At 34.2% G+C, this 25,719-nt stretch overlaps 1 protein-coding gene across 1 annotated transcript in view; it reads right to left on the reverse strand.

Annotated features, from left to right (window-relative positions):
• The window catches only part of Gfral (GDNF family receptor alpha like), a 61,177-nt gene that overhangs the window by 30,894 nt on the left and 4,564 nt on the right, over positions 1-25,719 (reverse strand). Inside the window, exons 3-6 of the mRNA XM_047559198.1 lie at positions 23,884-24,036; positions 10,435-10,491; positions 9,290-9,620; positions 3,543-3,793 (exon numbers count right to left, since the gene is read on the reverse strand). Coding sequence (XP_047415154.1) covers positions 3,543-3,793; positions 9,290-9,620; positions 10,435-10,491; positions 23,884-24,036 — 792 coding nt within the window. The remainder of the gene's footprint in view (positions 1-3,542; positions 3,794-9,289; positions 9,621-10,434; positions 10,492-23,883; positions 24,037-25,719) is intronic.

Genomic DNA, 25,719 nt, shown 5'->3' on the forward strand with positions numbered 1-25,719 from the left:
GGTATGTACAAATTACAAACAAATGTCCAAAAGAATACATAGCGATTTTTCTAACGTTAGTGATCTCAAGAATGAGATTGTGGGAAGAATACATTTTTATTTCTAAAGTCTTTAAAGTTTAAACTCAGGACATATATGGATTGTATGCTTTCCATTCCCTTACTATTAATGAGGGATTAGGTATCCTTTATGGAAATTTTCCAGACAGAAGGAGCTGAAGTTTTACAGGCAGAGAGGTGATACTTCCATATTTATTCCATATCTATTTTAAAATACATACTTCCTATGCCAAAAAGACCGTTTGGGGCAAGGTGAAAAGAGAACACTCCTCTCCACTTGAAGTGCACCTTCCCTACTCATTAATAGAATGGGGAAAACCATGATGGATCCACTAGTCTTTCCCATTTCTATGGTCCTCTTCCACATCCCTCCTCTCCATTTACTCTGTGCTATAGAAGTGACAGAAGAGTAAGTCTGCTATGAACGTACAGGTTAGCAGGAGAGTAGAGGCTAGTGGCAGAACACAGTTTGTTCAGGAGGTTCTCCTCCTCAGTCTAGTTCTGCACAAAGAAACAGACCAGGCTCTTAAGTGTGTGTCCAAATCTTATTTCTGAGAAAGAGCTACATTTTCTGACTGATAAGACTTTGGAGCATGCTGGACAGACATGAGCTTGTTTCTTTACATTTCACAAGCAGGAGAATGCAATGGCTCCAAGCAAGCCAGACAGGGTTGGGACCGTCCCAGGGCAAGCCATTCTTCCCTGTCCCATGTGAAACTGAGAAGTCAGTAGTGTCTACCTCATGGAATTGTTAGTGAGAATATGTGATTAATTTCGAAAATGTGACAAAATTTAAACACTCGGTAACTGCTAGCTACTCTATAATTAGTTATGATTCTTATAACATTCTGACTTTGATACATCCATGTAGATTATTTCCAGACAACTTTGTACTCAAAGAAAGTTTTTTTTTAAAACTTCAGATAGCAACCCATTTGTGAATCACAAAATCAATTCAAAGGGTAATGATCAATATTGAAAAAAATAGAATAAAATAATTATAATGTCTAAGAAATATAGTCCATTGCTCACAAAAGCTAATATAAAATGTATTGCTCACTGTGGTCTAAAGGCAAAAAAGTTTCAGAAACCATGCTTCTAGGTAAAACACATGTGACAAACTAAAAACAAAAGTAGGTCCTGAGTTTCACCCCATTCTGCTTCTTTTGAGAAAACTATGCAGAAGTTCTAGAGTCTTGGAAATATGCTGCAAAGATGAATGTTCTTGAAAATGCAAGAGAGTGTGAGGCTGATAAAGGACTTTAGGGTCAATGATTAGATACACATTTCCTTCAAAACTGTCTTGTGCCACTTCTGTATATTTGGGGCAGGGAACAAAGTTTTGTTAGAACTAGCCAGGCCTAAGGGTTGGTTTTGGATTTTGTTTGAATCTTTTTCTATTGATTCAATAGCAAAAACTGTGACTTAGGCCTTTAAAGTTTCTATAGTTCTATATTCCTGTCACTTGAAACTCTTAGGATCAACAAGTAAAAGTTGAAGGGAAAACTTCCTGAAATATAGTCTTACTAGGTGAATTTAAAAAAGGGAAATAGGCTTGAAGTTTTGTTTTTCCAAAATATTCTCTTAGTCCTTCAATGTTTATGGATTCTAAATTTCCATTTATACTACCTCTCCATAAATATTTTTGCTCCATAAAGCATTAGTAGTCAAACACTATGAAAATCAAGTTTAACAAGAATTGAAAATATGTGGGAGAAAAATAAGCTTGAAAATAGAAGTAGAATTCTTAGACCAGCATTTTTGGAGAACTTCTATTCTAGAAATTGAGTTATTGCTAATAACCAGTATATACATGTTTTCATGCATGTTCTTTAACATGTTCACCAAAGTAACAATACATATATTACTGTTGGTTTAATTTATTTAGGTATTTGATATGTCCTGCTGTGATAGTATGTGTCATTTGTTTTAAGTACTTTTAGTTTAAACAGAATTAGTGTTAATCAGAGATTATTAAGAAAATATGACAACATGTACAATACTGCAGTTCTCTTTGAATCATGATTTCAGTTGAAATATGTCCATCATGCTAAATATAGAAATTGAAACTAAGTCACAGAAGACATTGTTAGGAAACAAAACCAAACACAAACAAAATTATGGGTCTGTTACCTATCATAAAACAGATAAGTTTGATCATATTGATTATTTTGTACCTTCTAAGTATCTACAAAGAAAAAGAAAAGAAATTTCAAAACTTGTGTGCATCTGTATATACATATAGACATAGATATATATCTATATCTGTCAATTTCCCATAAATATAAAGATTTGGTTTGCTATAAAAACAATATACATCTATTATTTCTTTCTGGAAATAATACTTTCAACCAGGGACCCTAGGAATGACAGAGGATTTAGGACCTGGAGGTTGGCAGAGACTGAACTTGAAGATGGATATAGAAGAGGCTTTGAATTAGAACACATTCATATTCTTAGGTTCTTTCTATTGTAGAAAAAAAATATATCTTGACCATTCTCTCTTTGAGAATCTGGACAAATTATTTAAATTCATAAATCTCAATTTTCTTATCTCCAAATTAGAATACACAATAACTTCAGAAAATGTGTTTATCACCTTATCACTAGAATTGATAAGCAGACATGTTAAAGAGCAAAGGGGGAAAAATCTTAATTGAAAGATAAATACATTTTATAGAGGTTGAGGCAGCCGTATAGAGAACACTGTTAAATAATGGCCCTCTATGATTCCTACCTCGAATACCCATGTCTTTGTGTAGTCTTCTCTCTTAGAGGCTCTGAGGTTAACCTTGTGATTTCCTTGACTCAATGGAATAGTTACAACTTGACAACAGCAGACACTTGATAAATTCCTGCACATTGGATCTTAGGTACTAAGAATTTTGCTGACACCCTGAAAGAGTCCCAGAATTGCTGCAGAAGTGGTCCTCTGTAGAAGAACCATACCACACCAGCCAACGATGCTTGCTAAACACCATCTGGGATCATACAGTCTCAATAGAATACCAGATGGCTGAGGTCACATGAGTAACCCAGACAAAACTGTCAGAAGAATTCAACAGTAGATCCAAGTCTAATCTGCAGAATTGTAATCATATAAATGTTGTTTTAAGTCAATATTTTGAACTGTTTTATTATTTAGTTTATAAATAAATAGTTATTGTTTTAAGTCAATATTTTGAGCTGGTTTATAACTTAGCACAAGTTAAACCTTTTATATTTTTGGTGTTGAACTCAAAAAATAATAAGTAGGAATGAATCATTTCATAAACTTCTAAAAATTACCACATTGTGATAGCAAATACAGAGATCATAATCAGAAAATAGATTTAAAAAGTGAATAACAAACACAAACTGTCTTTGTGAACTTTTTCTTTGTGTGCAGTATTACCAGTTTTTCACTGCATGGTGAAAAAAAGAGACAAATAGAAAGACAGAAAGAAAGAATGATAGGGATAGGATTTCATTCAGAGAACTTACTAAAACATGATTTTCTATGAAGCATGTACTCAAAAATCTTGCATAAAGACTCTTCACTTTGTGTAGTGCTCCTGCAGGTGCACTGTGCTTGAAGAATAGTCCCAAGGATGCCTAAGTAAGCTGCTTTGCAGTCATCACTTCCTGAGCAAGTGAGGTCCCGATTACTTAACATGTTGATGCAGGTTTCATCTTCCTGGCATTTTCCAGTTACACGAGGCCAGCATTTTGACTGAAATGTTCTATAGCGTCTCCTAGAAAAGGAGTGAAGGAAAGTAATGTCTGATTCATTCTACTGTCTTTCCTATTCTCATCCCCCCTCCCTTCCCTTTATTCCCCTTTGTCTAATCCAATACAGGACCAGTGTAACTCCACATCATGTACAACCACAAGAATGGGGATCCTAATTAGAATAAGTTATGTTCCATGGAGGTCTAATATGTCAAAATAGACTCAACTGTCATGTATATCTAAAAAGAACTAATGAAAAAAACAGGCCAGGTAATGCATGACTTAAAAAAAAAAAAAAAAGAAAAAGAAAAAAAGAGTGAAGAAACAGAATTACCTGAGAGATTTTGTAGCATTATTTTTTCAAGTATAACATGATTTTGTAACTGGCATTTGGCTACTTTACCACACCAAGAGATTTCAAACAAGGTGTTTGACCTTTCAAGCCAGTTTTCCCACGGAATTAGTGCTACACTGTTTTTCACATTTCTGAGCAGACTCTAATTAGAATTTACAAAATGTTTTGAGATTCTCTGGCAGCAAGAAAAAGATATTAGGAGTTTACTTAATGACTAAGAAAATTCTTCAGAAATGCATCCATTCATAACTTTTCCATGTATTTGATTCTTGCTGTAATAGCTTTTAATAAATTCTAAATAATGTTCAACAATTTCATTTTTGAAACTGTCACAGTTCTCAATATAACAAAGGATATTAATCTTCCAACTTAATATTTATCACCTAAAATGACTTTCTTCCCTTTCTTAAAAAGATCACCATCATTAGTACATGGAAGCCCTCAGGGTACACAACACATGTGAGCTTATTTATCCACAGAGAACTACTTGGCTAAAAAAGTAAAAAGTCACATTGTTCTCAATAATCTCACATTTAAATCATCTTAAAAGATCAACTGTTCAATACAATGATGGAAGTTTATTAGTATTTAATAAAATGTATAATTAAGAAAATACTACTAATTTCCTAAATATATAATTCTGAGGTCAGAACACATATGTACCTTTAATGAATATATAAAAAGATTCTGTGAATATGAGTTTTAAAAGTATGAATAGTCTTTCAGGAAGTTGATAGAGAATAAATCTGATCCTGAGTGATGTTTATTTTATTATTTTATTATTTATTAATTTTAACATGTATTATTTAAAAAAATATGGGTTCTATTGAGTTTAAGTTGTATAAATTATTTCATTCAGAAAATCATAGTGAACATTTGCCTGAATAATGAACTAAAAAATAATTCATTAGAAATAAAAATACTTTGGGGTTGGAGATATAGCTCAGTTGGTAGAGTGCTTGCCTCACAAGCACAAGGCCCTGGGTTCAATCCCCAGCACTGCAAAAATAAAAATAAAAAAATAAAATAAAATAAAAATACTTTGGTACGAAAACACCTAATTCATTGGAAATCAACATTTTTAACTTGGCAAAACTTTTTATACTAAATTTTCATTTTTGGTTTGAAATGTTTTGATGCATGGCACTTTTCATTATCTTTATTTTTTTGATATTCTGCAATTTTTTATTTTGGTTTATTGTTCAAACAATGAAGTGTTTAAAAATAATTTTTAAAAATGAATTATTTCATTTTATTTTGCTATTAATTTTCAGTTACATTGAAAAATGTAACAAAATGTGGTTTATGTAATATCTGTACATTAAAATGTACCATATTCCAAAATGTAACCACATTTTGTAAATGCACCGTAACTCTTAAAATAAATGAGTGTTATAGAGATTTAAAGTAGGTAGAATTTTTTCTAAACAAATACTTTTTTCACTACTTTTTGAAGCCATATGGATTAAAACACAATGTGTTATAATTACCTATAAATTCCTAAACATATAATTGGCAAAAAAGTAATCTCAGCTTCCAGTGAATCTCTATATCAGACAAGATATGTTAGAAATGGCCTTTATATTGGCTCCTTTCAACTTTTCAAAAATTAAAGGAGTTTCAAACCCCTACCTGAATTGGGAATCTGGAACAAGGATATAAATTTTATTTTAAGACCCAAGGTCCTGATTTGCCCACATACAAGCTCTTCCACAAAAAAGGAAGTGATAAAGTGTTTTCCATTAGGAGTCTTATTTTTTTCATCTGAATTACATTAGCAATAATTTAATATAAATTCTGGAAATCTCCCTAAGGCAGAATTTGGTTGAGAAAATGAGAGGATTTGTCTTTTTACATAGAATACTAATATTGTATAATATTTCCATTGCCTCTATAAAGTATTCATTAAGGGATATTTTGCACATAGTGAAAGGAAATTGAAGACACACAGTCCTTACTCTCTGAACTAATCTAAGACAGAAATAATGTAAGAAGAGATATGGATATGTTCATTAAAATATAAAAATTAAGTACACAAAAGTAAAGGGAAAAATATGAATTTAGTGCTTACCCTGTTTCAGATCTTGCACCAAACACTTTGGACAGGTATTTAAACATTAGAGATCTTGTAGAGAAAAATCACCTACTCTACCAGTCTGAGAAGATGCTGATACCAAGGGAAGGTTAATATAAGAGGATCTATCAGATTCTCAAGACTATAACAGCATGTTCTATCACTTGCCATTAAAATCTGTTAATTGAGATGGAGGCTCAGAAATATCATATTCTGAATGTTGCATGCAAATGATTTCAGGATACAGAGGTAGTATACATCAGTTCCCGGCACTAGAGTCAGGAAAAGTCATGTATGCATCTATGGAACAACATCTGGTGTTTTCACAGGTATTGGTTTAAAAGAGTGGTGTTCCTTTGGTGCTGACTAGTTAAAATATTATTAGGTTTCATTATTAGTGTTTATAGATAATAGATAGGTAGGTAAATAGATGATAGATAAATAGATTTTTAGATAGAGTCTCTTAGTGATAAAAATAATGTAGTCAAATATGCTTGCATTTCTCTAATTTCAAGAGATACTACCACTGTTATATACAACTAAAAACACCCACTGGCAACTGCATTAAGAAAAATATTTTCTTGTCATTGATCTAAAGACTCATTTCAGATATTTCAGATGTTAAAATGTATAAAAAATTTGTATGATATATCAATGAAATACAGTAGTTCACTAATAAGTACTTTTGGAATAAATCCATTTAAAAGTTCTAAATCGCATTATAAATGTGTCATATACACACGATGGAGTTTTGCTCAGTCATAAAAAAGAATGAAATTATGGATGGAACTGGAGACCATCATGCTAAGTGAATTAAGACAAACCCCAAATTAAGTGTTGAATGTGTTCACTTACATGTTGAATCTAGTCCAAAATAAGAACGGAAAAAATAAGTAGGAGGATCCAATGAAAATAGAGGAAGGGGATAGAGAGGGAGGAAGGAGAAATGGGAAAAGAGGGTAAAGGTGGAATGAAACTGACCAAACTATCCTATGTACATTTATGAATATACCATAGTGCATTTCATCTTTATATGTGTATATGTGTGTGTACATGTTGTGTGTGTGTGTGTGTAAAAAAATACACTAAAAAACTATACACAGAAGAAAGACCAGTAGAGAAAAGGGGACAAGGGAAGGGAGGAGAGGAGGATATGGGGAAGTACGGGGGACCGAATTGGAGAAAATTACATTCTATACCTGTATAATTATATCAAAATGAACCCTAATACTATGCATAAATATACTACATTATTAAAAAAAAAACTAATTTTTATCATTGACTTTAGTATTCATCATGATAAATAGTTAAGCCTTAAAATAATGGGTATGCATTTTCATGACTACGTCCTTAAATAAAAACCTTTTGTGAATCCTATGATAAGAGGAAGAATATGTCAATGTTTTATTACTCAGCTAAGATAATTACCATATATCTCATAGAATGTACATTTCAAGGAAGCAGTTACCTTTTTGACAAATGTTTACAAGATCTGGAACTATTCTGAAAACTGGAAGGACTAATAGTAAGAAAATGGAGATAGAAGGCTAAATGAAAGCAGTTTACAAAGAAACATCAGGAAGTTGACATCATTAAATCTTTTAGTCTTTTGCCAGTGATGGAAGCAAGAGAAAAAATATGGCCAATTTTGTTCTAAGCTATCATACTGTGATCTAAATAAATTTTATTGGTTAAATAAAACTTCTACACCTATATCATCAATATTACAAATAATTTTGATTTATTCAGTTTCTTTGGTACTGTTGTTCTTTCCTGCACGTTCTTACTCCTGTCCTATTGGAACTATAGATTTATGACCATATAAAAGATAAATTTGTATCTTGAACATACAACAATATGTGCTAATGAGGACTAGTGAAGAAAAGAAAGAGTCAGAATGTTGTACTAAATTTATGGTTCCCAAGAGTGATTACCTGTATAGGTAGCCTAGTCTCAGATGGGGGTCAGAGTGAAAGTTTTAAGAAAGGAGCCAGATCATTCATAATTCTGCTCAAAACCCTCCAGTACCTTTCCATTTTACTTGTGATAAAAGCCAAAAACATTGTAGAATCACTTAGGGCCCTAGTTATCCAGGCCTGCCCCAACCCCACCCAATTTAATTCCTGGCCTCATTGCCTGTTGTTTTCCCCTTGCATGCCCCATCCTCATGCTGTTTGCCCATGTCACTCATATTTCTTCCTCAACACTGAAAGAGATACCAAGCCAATGGTATCTCTTCAGATATGTACTGAGAGATCCATTCCCTCATTCCTTCAGGTATGGTAAAATGCTTGCTATTGAGATCTCTGCATTCACATCTCAACTCCTTTGACCCATTCACAATTTCCTTTATTCTGTTCTCTTTTTTTATATCTCCAAAAGAATCATTACCTTATACTATCACATACCTTGTGCTTACTTATTATCTGTCTTCCCCCATTGGAAGGCAAACTGCCCAGGACAGGCATTTTTATCACATACTCACTGATGCCTAGAGTACTATAGGTGCTTCATTAAGTTTCTTTTTCTTTTTTAAATGAACAAATAAATGACCAACATTATGTCCCCAAGAATCCAGAGTGTGAGGTTAGGGACAGGATAATGGGTACATTTTTGGCATCATGGCATACATGGGTACTGGGAATGTCCAAACCATGTTCAGGCTAATTTCTCTTCATGATCTAAAGCCTAACACAGAAGGGATTTATTCTGAAGGTCAAAGCATCACCTACCAAAATTCTAGGACATTTGTCAGCCTTATAGAATCATTCAAAAAAAAAAAATTTCCAAAAGTGTTATACAAACCTGGACTGTTAACCACTTCTTTAGTTCAACTTGAATATATAATTAAAAATATGATTTCATGACTTACTGAATTTCTTTATTATAAAAATCTATTCTGCATTAAAATTTCAAAAAGGTCACTACACATGCACCACTGATTCAAAACTAGGAATTGTCTGGCTTTATTTACACCACATTGGATAATAGTGGGAACTCCAGCTAATGTAATGGGATCAAGTGTTAGGACTGGACTGTAACAAATAAGGTGCCGAAATAAGAAAGTAAGGTATGCATGTTTTTACTCACCTGCATAATTCATCATTTCGGCAGCTGTGAATTACATTGAGGCAAGTAGGGGGTGGAATTATGTTCACCGCACATGGCTTGCTGTGAAGAGCTTCTTTGGACTGCTGACAAGGTATATCAGATTGAGCACAGTCACAAAAAGCCAACATCTGGGCAACGTTAAAAGGCATATTTTGATAGAAGAACCGTATGGCTGTTTGGCAGTGCTTCACATCACACTGATCTCCATTTGTTGAGCATGCTTTAAGGTAAGAGGCCAACTGCGCATTACACACCACATCCCCTACACACTCCTCTGCCACTTCCAAACAGGACTGGATCCCATTGAATCCTGAAAGCAATTAATACTCCCAGGTCATGGAAAAGTAAACACAAAACTGCATATTTAGAATCTACAGAAATTGTGAGAAGTTTATGAGCAAAATATAATGATGTACCAATGTACCATGTTTGGTAAACATTCCTTTCTTTAGAGTAAGTATGAATAGCCTGAGACCTGAGCAGTGGGGTATTTGAAATATCTTTCATCTATATTGGATATATATTGTGATCTAGAGTGATGGGAAATGTATTGAGCCCAAATCAAGTTGTACTAGAAAATCTCTGAGTCCACGTCTCTCAAATGTAGACAATCAATTTTCAGAACTTGCATTTGAACTATATAGTTTATGGTGAATTAATTGGCTTATCAAAATCATTCTAGTTCTTTTGCATATTACTGGAAGGGGATAGAAATCTCCACTGAAGGTCTATGTAATTATTCTAGCCTATGAATGTGTTTACATTCTGGAAAACACAGATATATGGGAATTCTAGCCCCCTCCTCACCACCACCACATGACTATACAAACATCGTTACTTTCAAACTACTTATTTTCATCACTATTTTATGTGATGAAATCATATGTAAAACTTAATCAAAATCTAGAATTTGGTTTCAACTGTTAAGTATTCCTCAGAGCATCTATGAATAGATGATGGAAGGACAAAGCAGCAATTAGTGAAAAAAAAATTGTTATATTGGAACTGTTACCCACATAATTTTTTTTTTATTGGCCTAAATTGAAGAAGCTTGGTAACTATTTTTAAATTGCATTGTCCAGTTATTTACAAGGCAGATAAAAATGATCACTTATAAACATTACCATGATAGGAAGGAGTAGTTAGATTCCATTTGAATTTATCATCCTCATTCATGTTATCTAGAAAGAAAACAAAGAAGTTCTCTTGTTATTGAATATTTTCCAAATTTCCTTGGATGATTTATGAATGAGCAATCAGGCAAAAATACAGGCAAGCTCATATAACACATTTAACCATTGATATTGAAAATTAGTAAGGTTCAGAAGAAGAAAAATAAACCTCTGAAATATCATTCGCGTGAGTTAAACAACTCTGCTTTGAGGATTCAGTTACTTGATGAGCTAAACAAATGCTAATTAATGGCTAGACCATGTGCATTGAAGTAAGCAAACACTGGGGAAAAAGAACAGAAGGAATATTGTCTGAACAACAATAAAAGCATCCCATCCAAGTAAGGTCTTAACTGGATAGACATAAAATTTAAAAATTTTTTCCACTTCTGATTATTTTATCCTCCAAGAGTTTTTAGGAAATGTAATTATAGAACTAGAAAATCTTTTTGATAGAAGTGAACTCAGTTGCCATCTATTTCTAAAACCATTCCCAAAAAACCCATTGAGTCCCTCCTATGTACTGAGTCACGTCCTGAGGATCCAAATCTGCAGTCCCTGTCATTGAGCATCCCTAAGGTCTGGTAGGAAATAGAAACCAAAACCAAAATAAAATACAAGGAGCTCTAGTAGGTACGTGCATAAAATGGTGTGAGGGGTTTTCCTGTCACATTCAGCGTGGATGGGGGAAAGGGTTTCTCAGAGGATGGTGCAGCCTATTGATTAATCACTAAGAAAATTATCTAACTAAATAAACACAGAAGCCAATAATCTTTTCAAATGGGAGGGGGTGTGATGGATTGAGACATGCCAGATCTGACTTCCAAGAAGATGGAGCAGTTCACCTTCCCTTTATTTGTAGTCGCATAGGCAAAGGGGGACCGGGAGAGGCTTCTTCTGTGAGGAACAGGATGGGGTGGAGTTAGGGAAGCCATGTGCTTAGAGAACTAGCATTTCCTTAGGGGTGAACCACCTTTGTACAGGGTCACCTACCCCAGGCTATCTGAAACAGTCTCTCATGACTGCCACTATCCCATGGCTCAGCCAGGTTTGATTCTGCTAAACATGGATGGCGTTCCACAAAATGGGAAGGAAGTAATATGACTGGAATGTCATTTTTTAAAACAAAAATGCCATTGGCTATTAAGGTCTTAGCTCTTGTTGCAGCACAAACACCCTTTCATTACTGAGTCTGTCCCCACCTAACTATCTGTTCATTTTCATTACCTGCCAGCCCACTGAACCTACATGATGGTACAGTAAGGAAAATTCTTCCTATCCAAAATGCATCACAACTTTTCCAGACTCTGCTTTCCCATCAGTGTTTGATATGGAGTTTTTCATTTTTTTCTATCAATCATGTGTCTGCTTAAGAATCACTATTTCTTCTTGAGCCCAGTCTCCTGTCTCTCCATAGAAGACCTGAAGTTCCTATGTCTATGCCAGTAGTCCATCTTACATGAAATTCCAATAAACAGATCTCAGTAATTCATATGATTTTTCTATGAAATACAAAAGCCAGGGATAGACATTCTGTTACTGGCTAACACCTCTGCATGGTGACTGATTGGTAAGGTTGTGCCACACATCAAAACATATTGAAGAAGCTACCCTGGATGGGTAAGTAACCCCTTCTTCATATGGACTGAATGACTGTGTCCTGCCCCCAAATTTATGTTGGATCCCTAACCCTCAGTGTAGCTGTGTTTGGAAATGATGTCTCCAAGAGGTCATAAGGTTAAATGAAGTCATAAGTGGGCAAGCCCTTATCTGATCTGGATAGTGTCTTTACAAGAAGAGACAGTAGAACTTTTTTTCTCTCTCTCTCTCTCCCCTCCCCAAGAACACACCAAGGAAGGGTCATGGAAGGATATGGAAGGAAGGCAACTGACTACTTATAAGCCAGGATGAAAGGAGTCCTTCTCAAGAGCAGATACTACTTGACCTTAATCTGGGATGACTAACCTTCAGAACTATGAGAAAATAAAATTTGTTTCTTAAACCGTCTAGATTAGCTTTCTTGTGTCGGCCTATTCAGATGATTCAACTGCTGTATGAGTGGTTAGTACCCAAAATGAAAAAAGCTGCATTTAGTATGGGAAAATAAATTTAATTTTTGATGGTATACTGCTTTCACATGCGATGAACAATGTATTTCAATAGATTCTTTGCACATTAAATGCAGAGCTCTTACTAGGTAAATGTGCAAAATGATATAGTAACTCATGTTTCAAAACACATGCACTATAGCAACTGAACAGTGCTTAAAAGGGAACAGCAGGAACAGCAGTTTGTACTTACACACTTTCATAGCATGAAGTTTGTTATACTGTCTTGGTCCTTGCGTAAGTATGAGGCATTTGGAAAAACTAATGTGTGAGGAACATTCATTTAATAAAAACAACTTTTTTTTTTAAACTTAGGACAAAAAGAGCAAATTATCCAGAATAAAAATAAAATGAGCAGTTAAAGGAAGAATACTTCCTGGACTTTTGCACTCTTCTTTCATATGATATATATTCACATGTGTGTATGAATATATGTATATGTGTATGTGTTTACACACACACACACACACACACACACACACACACACATATATATACACAAGTATATACACTTTTTCCCGATGAATTTTAAATAGTAGCATAATTACAGAGAAGAAGCTAAAGGCAATAAATTCTGAGAATAAATAGAAGTGGACACCAACCATCTGAATTTTAAATCATATACAAATTTATCAAAAAATACACACATTTTCCTCAGGTCTCATCAAAATTACTCCTATATGTCTTTTTCACTTTAACATGATAGTATCAGAAGCTAAACTCATACAAATATTTTAATTTAAATTTTATAATGTGATAAAATATGTTAATCATAAACTAATAGATAATTTTCTATAAAATAATTAATTAAATTCAATCAGAAGACTCCTTTTAATATAAATGAGATCTTAAAAGGAGACTGGACAGGATTGAGGTGCTATGGTGCATGCTTGAAATCACAGTTACTGCAGAGACTGAAGGAGGAGGATGGCCAGTTTGAGCCCAGTCTTGGTAATTTAGAGATATCCTCTCCCCAAAAGTAAATAAATAAATAAAAGGACTGAGGTGTAGCTCAGTGTAGAGTGCCCCTCGCCCCTGAGTTCAATCCCCAGTACCAAAAGAGAGGGAAATGTGTGTGGAGGGAGAAAGACAGAGAGAAAGAGAGACTGAAAGAATCAGTCATGGAAGAAAGAGGTAGGTAGAAGTATAATTGGCATCTTGGAAACCTGTCTTTTCTCTAGTCTTATTTTCCCTCTCTTGCTACTTGCTGTTGCCTGTGTCCCAAATGGAACACACCATCGTTTTATTGTAGGGTGTTTATATCTGCCTTGTCAGTTTTACAGCTTCCAAAATATTGTTTACCCATGTAAAGCCTTTCTCCTTCTCTTAATTTAATGCTGATGGTCCCTGCCTCTATCCTCTTATCAAATACTAATTTCAAACTCTTGCCCTGATATTCATCACTGATCTCAATCTTCTGCTCCACCTAAACTCTGTCACAGTGCTAGCTCTAGTCTACCACCTTACTTCACAATTCCCTAACCATAGCTCCTACAATCTTCACCTGCCTTCCAACTATGCCACACCCATAATCCAACTCTAAACTTGACATTTACTTGAATTTCTCTTTTGATTACAAATATTATTTATTCTACTCTCTTCCAAAAACTTCATCTCATTTCATAGTATATGTACCTCCAGGACTTTCATCTTCATATTTCTTTCCAATCTTTTAACCATTTACTGAATTCATTGACGCTTTCCATCCTAAATATACTCACTAATGGACGAAGAGTTCCTTGTCACTGTTATTCCCTCTTTATTTTCCTTAGTACTTCCTTAGCATAATTATGACTGTATACATTTACACTGTTTAGCATTCTCATGAAAAAATCACATGATCATGCAAACAGGTATCTCTACAATTTTTTTAAAAAGTTCCATAAAGTTCTTCTAATATATACTATTTCATATGTCATCAAACATTCTGCATTCACCTCAAACTTCACATCTTACCATTTCCTTTGTCAGTCTCATAAGATGACCTTGATTCACATTTAATTCAGACAGTAGAGCCTTTCATTGGGAACCTTTCTGAGCAAGAGGGTAGAGCTGGAAAGTGACTCATGAATTCCATGAGAGTAGGAACTGTATCTCACTGTCTTATATTTCCACTTAATAGCACTCAGGGAGCATAATTCAAATATATCAAATGGGTATTCATCACCATTTAATGCATGACTAATCAGTTTTACCACCATATCTGAACCATTTCCATCAGCATACATATCTTATATTTTCCATCTTGGAAAAAAAAATCTCTTTACAACAACCTTCTTTCAAAGAGCATTCTTATTTTTCTGGCTTCAATTTCCTTCCTCTTATTTCCTTACATACTCTATAAACTCCTCCTTCAATTCTGTCCTTGCTTTCCACTCCACAGATGTTTTCATCAAGGTCATTTATAACCTCCACGTTGTCAAAAGCAGTACTAGATTCTTGGTCTTTAATATCTCAATCACATCATCGAATCCTCTTGAACTTTCGCTTCTCCTTTAAAACCTTTCTCTACTTGACTTTCTGCTACCATTCTTTCCTGTTTTACCCTCTCTCTCTAGCAGACCCTTTCAGGTTTTCACTACTGCTTCCTCTTCTCCCACAGCAGTAAATGCTGAAGCATCCCAGAGGTCATGCTCCTCCCCCTTTTATCTCTTCTTGACCAACTAATATCAAAATATGTCCAAAATTTGATAGCATCTCAACCTGCCGCCAATCTGTTCCAAGATACCATGTATGTCTTTGTTAAAGTCATCTAGTCCCATAGTCTTATATACCATCTAGAAGTAAATGACTACTTCCTTTCAGTATGTGCTTACTGTACAGATCTCACTTCTATATGTTGTACATAAATTTCATTAAGTAGGATTTCCTACTTGATACCTTTGCTTGGATATCTCATAAACATTTCAGCCTTAAAAGCCCAACTCTGACTCCCAAAGTCTCCTTTGTCCCCAACTAAAGATTCTTCTGGGAGCTGTTCACATATTAGTTAATGAAAATAATGGCAACAGATTCTTATAAGTACTCAAGACAAAAACTTTGGGGTCAACTTTGATTCTTTTATTTGCAGTTCCATCAGATCAACTAATATCAAAATATCATGTCCAGAATCACACATTTTCCCATACTGGTTCATCATCCATCATGTTTTACTGCCTTATTATAAAAGCCTTCTAACTGACTTTCCTACTTGGGCCTTTGTTTTTCTTAGTTGTCAAACAAGAAAATGATCCTATTAAAGATTAAAATTCAGGTCATGCCTCTCTCCTGAGCAAAAAACCTTCAGTGATTTACTATATGACTTAGAGCAAGAGCCAAGGTTTTGAAAAACCTACAAATATATATATATGATCTTGCACCTGTTATGCTTCTGATTTCCTGCACCTCTCTCCCTTGCTCTCTCAACTCTAACCACACTGTCTCCTTTGCTATTCCTCCCACCTCCAGACATATTCACTACTCAGGACTTTTTAACTCACTGTTTTTTCTGCCTTAACTATTCTTTCCCCCAGATACCTACATGGTTCATTTCCTTGTCTTTTGAAATCTTTACTTAAACATTAATTTCCTCAGAGCACCTCTCTTACCACTCCATTAAAATTTCAGACCACCCACACAGATCCCTTTTCTCCCTACATGTTTTATCATTCTTCTTAGCACTCAGTGCTGCTTAAAATATATACCTCGAAACATTTATCCTGCTAATTTTCTTGAGTCCCCACATCAGATGCTGTGGTGCACCAGTCAGGTCTCCTGGGTGATCTAGGTACTGCTTTCCCCAGCTCCTGGGTGTGCCATTGAGTGATCAGTCACTCCATCCTTCTCCAGTCATTGCCTTCTCTAAGGGAAGTAGTCACAACAGGTCACAGGCTTTTCCAGGGGACAGTTCATATCCAGTACTGATCCAGGTGAGAGGCACAAAGGACCAGCTCCCTTAATCTATAACTCTGAAAGGCCATCCCTGGTCCAAAGCTTTCTGTGGAAGCAGTTAAGTTAGTTCTCCAGAGCAACAGCATTTCATTTCAACCCCTCCTTCCATCTAACCCTGTGTCTTCTTTTTAGCTTTTGTTCCTGTGTGTGCACCTCAAAACATTTATTTCCTGCAGGTAAACCTCTGTCTCTGTGTCTGTTTCCAGGGAAACCGACGCAGACACTCCTAGATTTAGAATGCAAGCTACTGAAGAGCAGTGATTTTTGTTTCATTTACTCTTTTTATCTTAGGAGTTAGAACATGGCCTGGAGCAATCACAATAAATAAATGATCATCACTTACCATATTTTATCTGTTTATTTAATATTTTAAATCCCCTAGAAGATAGTAAGCTCCTTCAGTGAAGGACTGATTTGTTTTTAAATCTTATTACATAGAACCTAGCACATTGTAAATGTCTCCTATTTGTTCAATGAATGAATGAATGAAATTAACATTATGCCAAAACCTCAAGCCATGTTTTTCTCTTTCTTTGTAATCCCCTTTGGACACAGTTTGTGGTATTGAGCTTTCAAATTTAAGTTTTGTAGAAAAAGCACAGAAATGATAGAATTGGAATGAGAAGTCAAATATTTTTCCTTAATATTCTTCATTTTTTGTGATCTACTTATTGTTCCTAATTTTGATTTTTTGCATACCAACCTAAAACAGCGTCTTCATTGAACCCATCCTCAGAGTCTTCACTTAAGGTGGGGACTTGATTCATTTGAGTATGCTGTGTACAAATGTCTTCAAGTAAACTTTTCCAAATTTTAGTACAGTCTACTTCTGAAGGGTCACTGCATTGACACTTCCATGAAATCATTTCTTCCAGCCTTTCTCTTAGTGCTGCACACAGTTGTCTCCCACCCAGGCTCTTGCATTGTTCTGTCTCTCTGCCACAGGTTTTCTTAAAATGCTCATAAAACTTAGTGCACTGTTCGGATTCCTGGCAGACATGTGCACAGTAAGTCTTCTTTTCAGCCTTTAACGAGGTATCTTTCTTATGGAACCATTGAGTAGTATTTGACGTGGAAGTCAAACCTGAGGACAGTGTTGATTCTCCTATGAATAAAGAACAACTACAAATGAAATAAATTCATTTATTTATGACTCTTCAATATGTTTTTTTTTATTGTAAACAAATGGGATACATGTTGTTTCTCTATTTGTACATGGAGTAAAGGCATACCATTTGTGTAATCATAAATTTACATAGGGTAATGTTGGTTGATTCATTCTGTTATTTTTTCCCTTCCCCCCATCCCTTCCACCCCTCTTTTCCCTCTATACAGTCCTTCCTTCTTCCATTCTTCCACCCTAAACGTAACCCTAACCCTAACACTAACCCCTCCTACCCCCCATTATGTGTCATCATCCGCTTATCAGCAAGATCATTCGTCCTTTGGTTTTTTGAGATTGGCTTATCTCACTTAGCATGATATTCTCCAATTTCACCCATTTGCCTGCAAATGCCATAATTTTATCATTCTTTATAGTTGAGTAATATTCCATTGTATATAATATGCCACAGTTTCTTTATCCATTCATCAATTGAAGGACATGTAGGTTGGTTCCTGGCTATTGTGAATTGAGCAGCAATGAACATTGATGTGGCTATATCTCTATAGTATGCTGATTTTAAGTCCTTTGGGTATAGGCCAAGGAGTGGGATAGCTGGGTCAAATGGTGGTCAATATGCTTTTAATAAAGCATACAGACATATCTTTTATAAACATTCTTATCTTTCAAAATCAGTGGGAAATTATTTCAAAGGAGCAGTTACAAATGATATTGAATTTTTGAAAGTTGAGAAACATAACACAATAATTTAGAGTTTACAGAAACAACATAATGTTAATGCTCAATTTTTTAGTGATATTTTGTCCTCTTCATTTACTTTCTGTCTTTTTATTCCATTTTCATGGTTAGTAAAATCATTTAACTTAAAATATGTATAAGGTAATCCATTATTTCTTATGTAAATTTTTATGAATTTCCACTTCCTCCTAAAAATGTGCCTTTACTAAAGTTTGTCTCTACCCTTCAAAGTCTTTTTAGACAGTTTTCCTAATTCCCCTGAAATGAATTCTATAAATATACTGTTGGTCTATTTAAAGACTTCTATATGTACACCTTATACATCGTAAGGTAAGACATTTTTGCCCACACACACTCAAATGGCAATTTGTGCCCCTTGATGGTTCTACTGCCTTCATTAAGAACACATGTTCTATTAGAAAGAACCATTAAGCCCAGAATTATATAAATTTTATAAAAAGAGGATAGGGACAGAAACTTCAACAGAAGATTCTTAGTAAGTTTTGCAGGCTTTCAGATGTTTACTACCTACTTATAAAATGTCTTGCTGTCCTCTGAGGCACAAGAAGACCTCCACCTCACATGTGGTGGCAGAGGCCTGTAATCCTAATGACCCAGGAGGCTGAGGCAGAAGGACAGCAAATTCAAGGCCGGTCCCAGAAGCTTAGCAATACTTTGTCATAAAATTTAAAAATGAGGTGGGGAAAAAGGGTAAGGATATAGCTCAATGTCAATAGTAGAGCAACACAGTTTTCAAACCCAGAACTGGGAAAAATTAAAAAAATAAATAAAAAGACCTCCACTTCAATTCTCCTGAGACCTTAGCATTCTTCCTTCAGTCATTCATTGTTTTCCTTTTGGAGTGTTTGCTCTAATTGTTCTTTTCAGTTAAAAAAAGTGTTTTTTTTTTTCCTTAAATGAGTGTTCCTACACATTAGTTTTTTCACATGCCTCATACTTCTGTATAACCACCTTCATGGTATGAAAGTGTGTGAGTACAAACTGCTACTGCACCCTTCTAAACACTGTGCAGTCTCCGTAGTGCATAGGTTTTGAAACACACACTACCATAGCATTTTCCACATTTACCTAATAAGAGTTCATGACAAATCATTATATTTTATAAATCAGAGTCCTTAATAAGACAGAGACCATCTCTTGAATCCCAAATAGCTAGCATGTCCAGGCATGCATGTACAAGATGTAGGTAATTTAATGCTGTACTGATATAATTCATTGTTATATTGGTAATTGCATATTTTGAAATGAAGCTTAAGGTTACCTAAATGTCAACATATTTGATAATATATATGTAAAATATAACAATATTTGTAACTGAATAACTGAATATTTGTATATAAAATGTATACATATTCTGGTTAAAGTCAGTTTTGCTCAATATTGTCAGTCACTCAAGAACAGGGACTGTCTCATTCACCATTATATTCCTCAGAGTTTATATTACATCTACATATGTATATTGAGTTACCAATATCTTAGATACATGATTTAGATGTTCAAAATGTTTAATGAATTTTAATATTTATAACATTTTTATTGGTCATCTGCTATGTTTCAAAAATTTTATTGGGAATTTTAGCATATTAAAAAAAAAACAGAAATGCCAAAAGTGATTTCCTGAAGAACAGAAATGTAGATACTGGGGAACATTTTGGGAAAGCAAAGGAAAGAAAGAGAGGTCAGACTTAGTGGAGAATGCTGCCGTTGAGATAGAAGGAAAGGTAAGATTTCAATGTTTATTCCTCTTCTATTCTAAGCTGAGAATAAGCAATCAGTTGAATACTCTTTCTAAACCTAAAACCAAATCAAGTTTATCACAAAGTGCATTTGTGAAATCATGTAGGTCTTCTTCTCTTGCTCGTAGATTCTAAGGTTTTTGTAGGACTGGTTTATCAATACTGCCACATTGCAGTGTTTAATAAATTTTCATGTGAGAAAAAGTCACTTTAGCATGTCTGTTGACTTCATTTTAAATGCTCCAAATTTGTAGATATACATTTAACTGATAACAATATTTTATCCCAACTTGGTGTGATGAAAATGACAATTGAGATAGAAAATGTCTCAATATCTTGAAACAAAATAATGGTTTAATACATTTCAGACGACTTCAATCTAAAACTAGCAGAGGACCTTATTTAGCAAACCAATGTCATTTTCTGGCCCTAAACTATTTAATTTCTCCTCATTTTAATTGTTGAGTATTTTCTGTGTCCCCTCTTTTACTAGTTTTAAAAATTTTACAGTCAATTTCTTTTCCTATCCTTAAAAAGTTCCCTTTGGTCTCTTTAACTAGATTATGACATTGTTTCTGAAAATACTTTTCTTCTCATTTTATATCCTTTCCTAATGAATCTTATTTTCCTTTTTGTTTTTATCTGCTCATAAACCTTTGACTTCAAAATTTCCATCTCTATATTTCTCTTCTCAACTCAAGATCTCTGCTTCCAAATACCAATTGAATAAGGCATGTTCTAATACTTCTTTACTTTTGATTTTATTTTTAGCATGGGAAACTTCATAAAAAAAATTACAAACATTCCTAATTTGAATGTTCCAAAGAATCTTTCAGAAAAAATGTTTCCAAAATACAATGACACTTTTGTCCCCAATCCATATTTTCTTCTTTATTTTTGATTCAGTGTAGAGCAACTGCTTTGAATATCATGCTCAGTACATTTTCTTCTTCCACTCTCTAACTGGTCACCAGTTCCTACTAATTATAACTCATAAACATACTTAAAATATGCCCTCTTCTTATATTCTCAGCACTAGTATGTCAGTTTAGACATGTGACTGTTACGGTTTGGATGTGAGGTGGCCCCCAAAAGCTCACGTGTGAGACAATGAAAGAAGGTTTAAAGGTTAAATGATTGGGTTATAAGATCCTTAACCAAATCAGTGAATTAATCCCCTGATAGGGTTAACTGAGTGGTAACTGAAGGCCAGTAGGATGTGGCTGGAAGAGATGAGTCATTGGGGGCAAGCATTTAGGGTATATATTTGGTGAGCTAAGCTTAGTCTCTCCCTGCTTTCTGATCATTATATGAACCTCTTCCCTACATTCCAGTCTTCCACCATGATGTTCAGCCTCACCTTGAGCCCTGAGGAATGGAGACATCCTCCTATGGAATGACACCTCTGAAACCATAAACTCCTGAATAAACTTTTCCTCCTCTACAGTTTTTCTGGTAGGATCTTTTAGTCACAGTAGTGAAAAAGGTGACTAAAATAGATGTCTTGCCACCAACTTATTTTGATGCTTTTTAATTTATAACCCTGCCTGCATCTTTCTTTCCCTTTCATTCCATCTTCTACCTTATGACCAGTGATATCATTTGAAAAACTGATTCTGCATTCCTCTGTTTAAAATACATAACAGATCCTCATATCAACAGTTTAAGGTCTAATCTCATTAGAAAGACATAACTTCAGTTTTCCTCATTTTTTACTAACATCTGGTTTCTTTCCAGCATTATCTCCTAATCCTTCTCCATTCTACAATCCAGCCTAACAAAAGATTTGTAGCTCTACAAATGTGCTCTGCTTCATTCTATTCCCTATATTAAAAAAAAAAAAATTTGTTTGCCTCCCTAAAGAACACAGTTTACCCTAAAAGGCTAAGTCTGCCAAATCTTATTTTCCTATTTTTATAAAATAAAAATTAAGAAGTGGTGCTTAACCACTGAGAAAAGTCAAATATAAAATATAATTTTTTATATTTTATTGAGAGACAGGGTCTTTCTAAGTTGCTTCAGGGTCTTACTAAATTGCTGAGGTTGGCTTTGAACTTGTGATCTTCCTGCCTCAGTCTCCTGAGCCACTGGGATTACAGGCATGTACCACTGCACCCAGCTATGTCTGCCAATTCTGTGAAGCCTCTGGATCACCATTATTTCTTCCTCTATGCCTTCAAATGTTTTCTTATATGTGAATATGTGCATGCATACTAAATAGGATATAGTGCATTGTACAAATTATATTAGGTAATCATCATTTTAATTAAGAATTGAAATTATATTAAATATGCTTTCTGATAAGACTGAAATTAAATTAAAATCAATAAGAAAAACATCCAATCTGGGAAATCCCAGATATTTGAAAATTAAGCAACAAGTTTCTAAATAAACTATAAGTCAAATGGGAGTTCCCAAAGAAAAGAAAATATTCTGAATTAAATAAAAAGTAAACTATATAGCATGCAACAATTTGTGTGTGTGACTAAGACAGTGCTTGGATGGAAATTTATAGTATTAAATTCTCATGTGGGAAAAATAATAAAACTTCAAATCAATGACCAAAACTTTTATCTGAAGAAAACAGAAAATGAAGAGTAATTTAAAATCATTGCAAACACACACACACAAAATAAGCAGCAAGGGGCAAAATTAGAAAAGAGAAAGAGAGAGGACACAAATTATAAATACCTGAATGAATGAGAGCACATCACTACCACTCCTACAGACATTAAAAAGAACAGAATATTAGAGAAGTAACTAAGAGATGGCATCAAAAGGAAAGAGTTAATTAGAAACTCTAAATATAAAATCCATCTTAAGGAAGACACCAACTACCAAAGTTCACTCATGAAGAAATATATAACTGAAATAGTCTCATAACAATTAAGCACATTGAATTTACGTTTTGGAACATCCAGTGAAGAACAGCCTAGGTACTTTTCACTGGTTGATTAACTCAATCATTGAATAAGAAATAATGCTAGTTTTTTGTATACTGTTCCTGAATATGAAAGAGATTGAAATACTTCATAGTTTATTTGAAGAGGCCAGTATTATTCAGATAACAAAACCAAAGACCTTATAAGACAAGATAATATGCCAATATACTGCATGAACATAGATATGTTAACAAAATATTAGCAATCAGTTCACAATAGCCAGATTGTGGAACCAACAATTGATGAATTCAATTGATGAATGGATAAAGAAACTGTGGTATATATATATATATATATATATATATATATATATATATATATATATAATGGAATATTACTCAGCCATAAAGAATGATAAAATTATGGCATTTTCAGGCAAATGGATGAAATTGGAGAATATCATGCTAAGAGAGATAAGCCAATCTCAAAAAAACAAAGGACGAATGATATCGCCAATAAGTGGATGATGACACATAATGGGGTGTGGGAGGGGTTAGTGTTAGGGTTAGAGTTAGGGTTGGGGGGGCAAGAATGGAGGAAGGAAGGACTGTATAGAGGGAAAAGAGGGGTGGGAGGGTTGGGGGGAAGGGAAAAAATAACAGAATGAATCAAACAACATTACCCTATGTAAATTTATGATTACACAAATGGTATGCCTTTACGCCATGTACAAACAGAGAAACAACATGTATCCCATTTGTTTACAATAAAAAAAAAAAAACCTGCAATACCAAAAAAGAGTAATGCATTATGACTGAGCAGGGTTTAACTTTGCAAGAAAGACTTGGATGAACAAGCATTACCGGATTTATTGATGCATTTTTTTCCAAAAAATTTGTTCACAGTGCAATAAAGGTCATCTGTGCAGAGACACTCTTTGAACTGGAAATTGTTGTCCATAAAGGACTGTATTCTCAGGTTACAGTGTGATGAATTACTTATCTTGCAGGGATCACCTGAATTTCACAATCAAACATATAACACTCCAGATATTAATGTGAGCATAACTTTTGAATCCTCCTCTCCAAAGTACTTTATTTTTTATTTATTCATTTTTGTACCAAGGATTGAATCCAAGGTGCTTAACTACTGAGTCGCATCCTCAGCCTCACAAAGCACTTATATTATGCCAATCTGGGTATTTCTTTAGTATGAAATGATTATGTAAGGTTGTTGCAGGATGATCAAATAAATGACTTTTTTACAAAAGTTATCTATTTTTGCTCTATTTTTCCCAGAGTGTACTTCAAAAAATAGATTGAATCTTTCTGCATTTTAAGTAGTTTATCCCCACATAAAATGCCAATAGTTAGTTGTACTTCAGAAATATTGAAAGCTGCGCTTATATGAAATGACCAGAATGCTTTCTATTCTGTCAGTTTAAATACTTTATTAGCATTTTATCTTAATCTGCTATTTTATTTTACGTATCATTCTGAGATGTGTAGGTGGCTGTAAATTTATTGAGAAATGAGGTGAATCTGGCACTGATAAGTGCTCCATAAATATTACTGAATAAATCTTTTATAATAAAATATTTCATTTTCTGTTTTAATTTAAAAAGCCATATTCCTCTACCCCAGTTTTCCTTATTCATTATTCTGAATAAAACTACTTAAGTTTATTTTGCCTATTAATTTGAGAATATTTCTATTTCATCTTCATGCATGAAATAATTATGAAAATATTTTTTTAATTTACTGCAAATGTCTTGCTATTGTATACTAAAGCACATAAATTATAATTCATGACACACAAAGTGTGATATTTTAGCAGCACATTTTAAATTGCTTTATATAACAAGGAGTTTCATCATCAATACAAATAAAAAATTTTGTTGTCCTCTGTCCTCGTCATAAAATTATTTTATTATTTTAAGCAAATTATTTTTCCTGAATAGAAATATGAATGTTGGACTAGATAGCTATAATTTTCCTTCCAGTGTGAATAGTCTATGTACTTTCTCAAGGGCAGAGAAGAGCAGAAACTATCTGTCTTCCTGTACATCCTGTGTAATTCACTGAGGTCATGTTGCTGGGCAAGACTTACTGGTGGAGATTGTACACGTGGGCATCGTTAGAACTGTAAGTTGCTACCTTTTAACCCAATGCAATCTGAGGTGAAGAAAGCATTTGAGGACAGTCAAGGGTCATGAGCAGTATGTGATCTAATCTTTGTAAAATGGATGGAGAAATGGAGCAAAACATGGGAAATACATTTTGAATTTTCCTTTGGTATTTCTCTTACAGAATATTGCACAACATTCATCAGCATTTAAGAGTATTACAATATCTATAATATAAGATGGTTATATTTGTCATTATGTTAGAATATTGCATTTTAAAACTAATTTTGTCATGTCACTATTAGGGCCATGTCAGACTATGTAATCAATTTTTTATGTGTATTGTCAGTGAATCGAGTCTTATTATAATGCTTTTGTTATCCAGTGTACTGCCTACATGCCCTAGATGAATCTCCACCCTCATGGAGTCTATCTTTGAGGGTAGTATGTTTTAAGGCCACAGGCTTCTCTTCAGTGTGCTAGCAAAAACTATTTAGATTCAAGATGACTGCCAGGGTTCCCAGAGTGATCCACAGTCCTTAATTTTATTATAATCTCATTTTCATACCAAGCA

This window comes from Sciurus carolinensis, chromosome 7 (assembly GCF_902686445.1).
Source record: "Sciurus carolinensis chromosome 7, mSciCar1.2, whole genome shotgun sequence".
Lineage (NCBI taxonomy): Eukaryota > Metazoa > Chordata > Mammalia > Rodentia > Sciuridae > Sciurus > Sciurus carolinensis.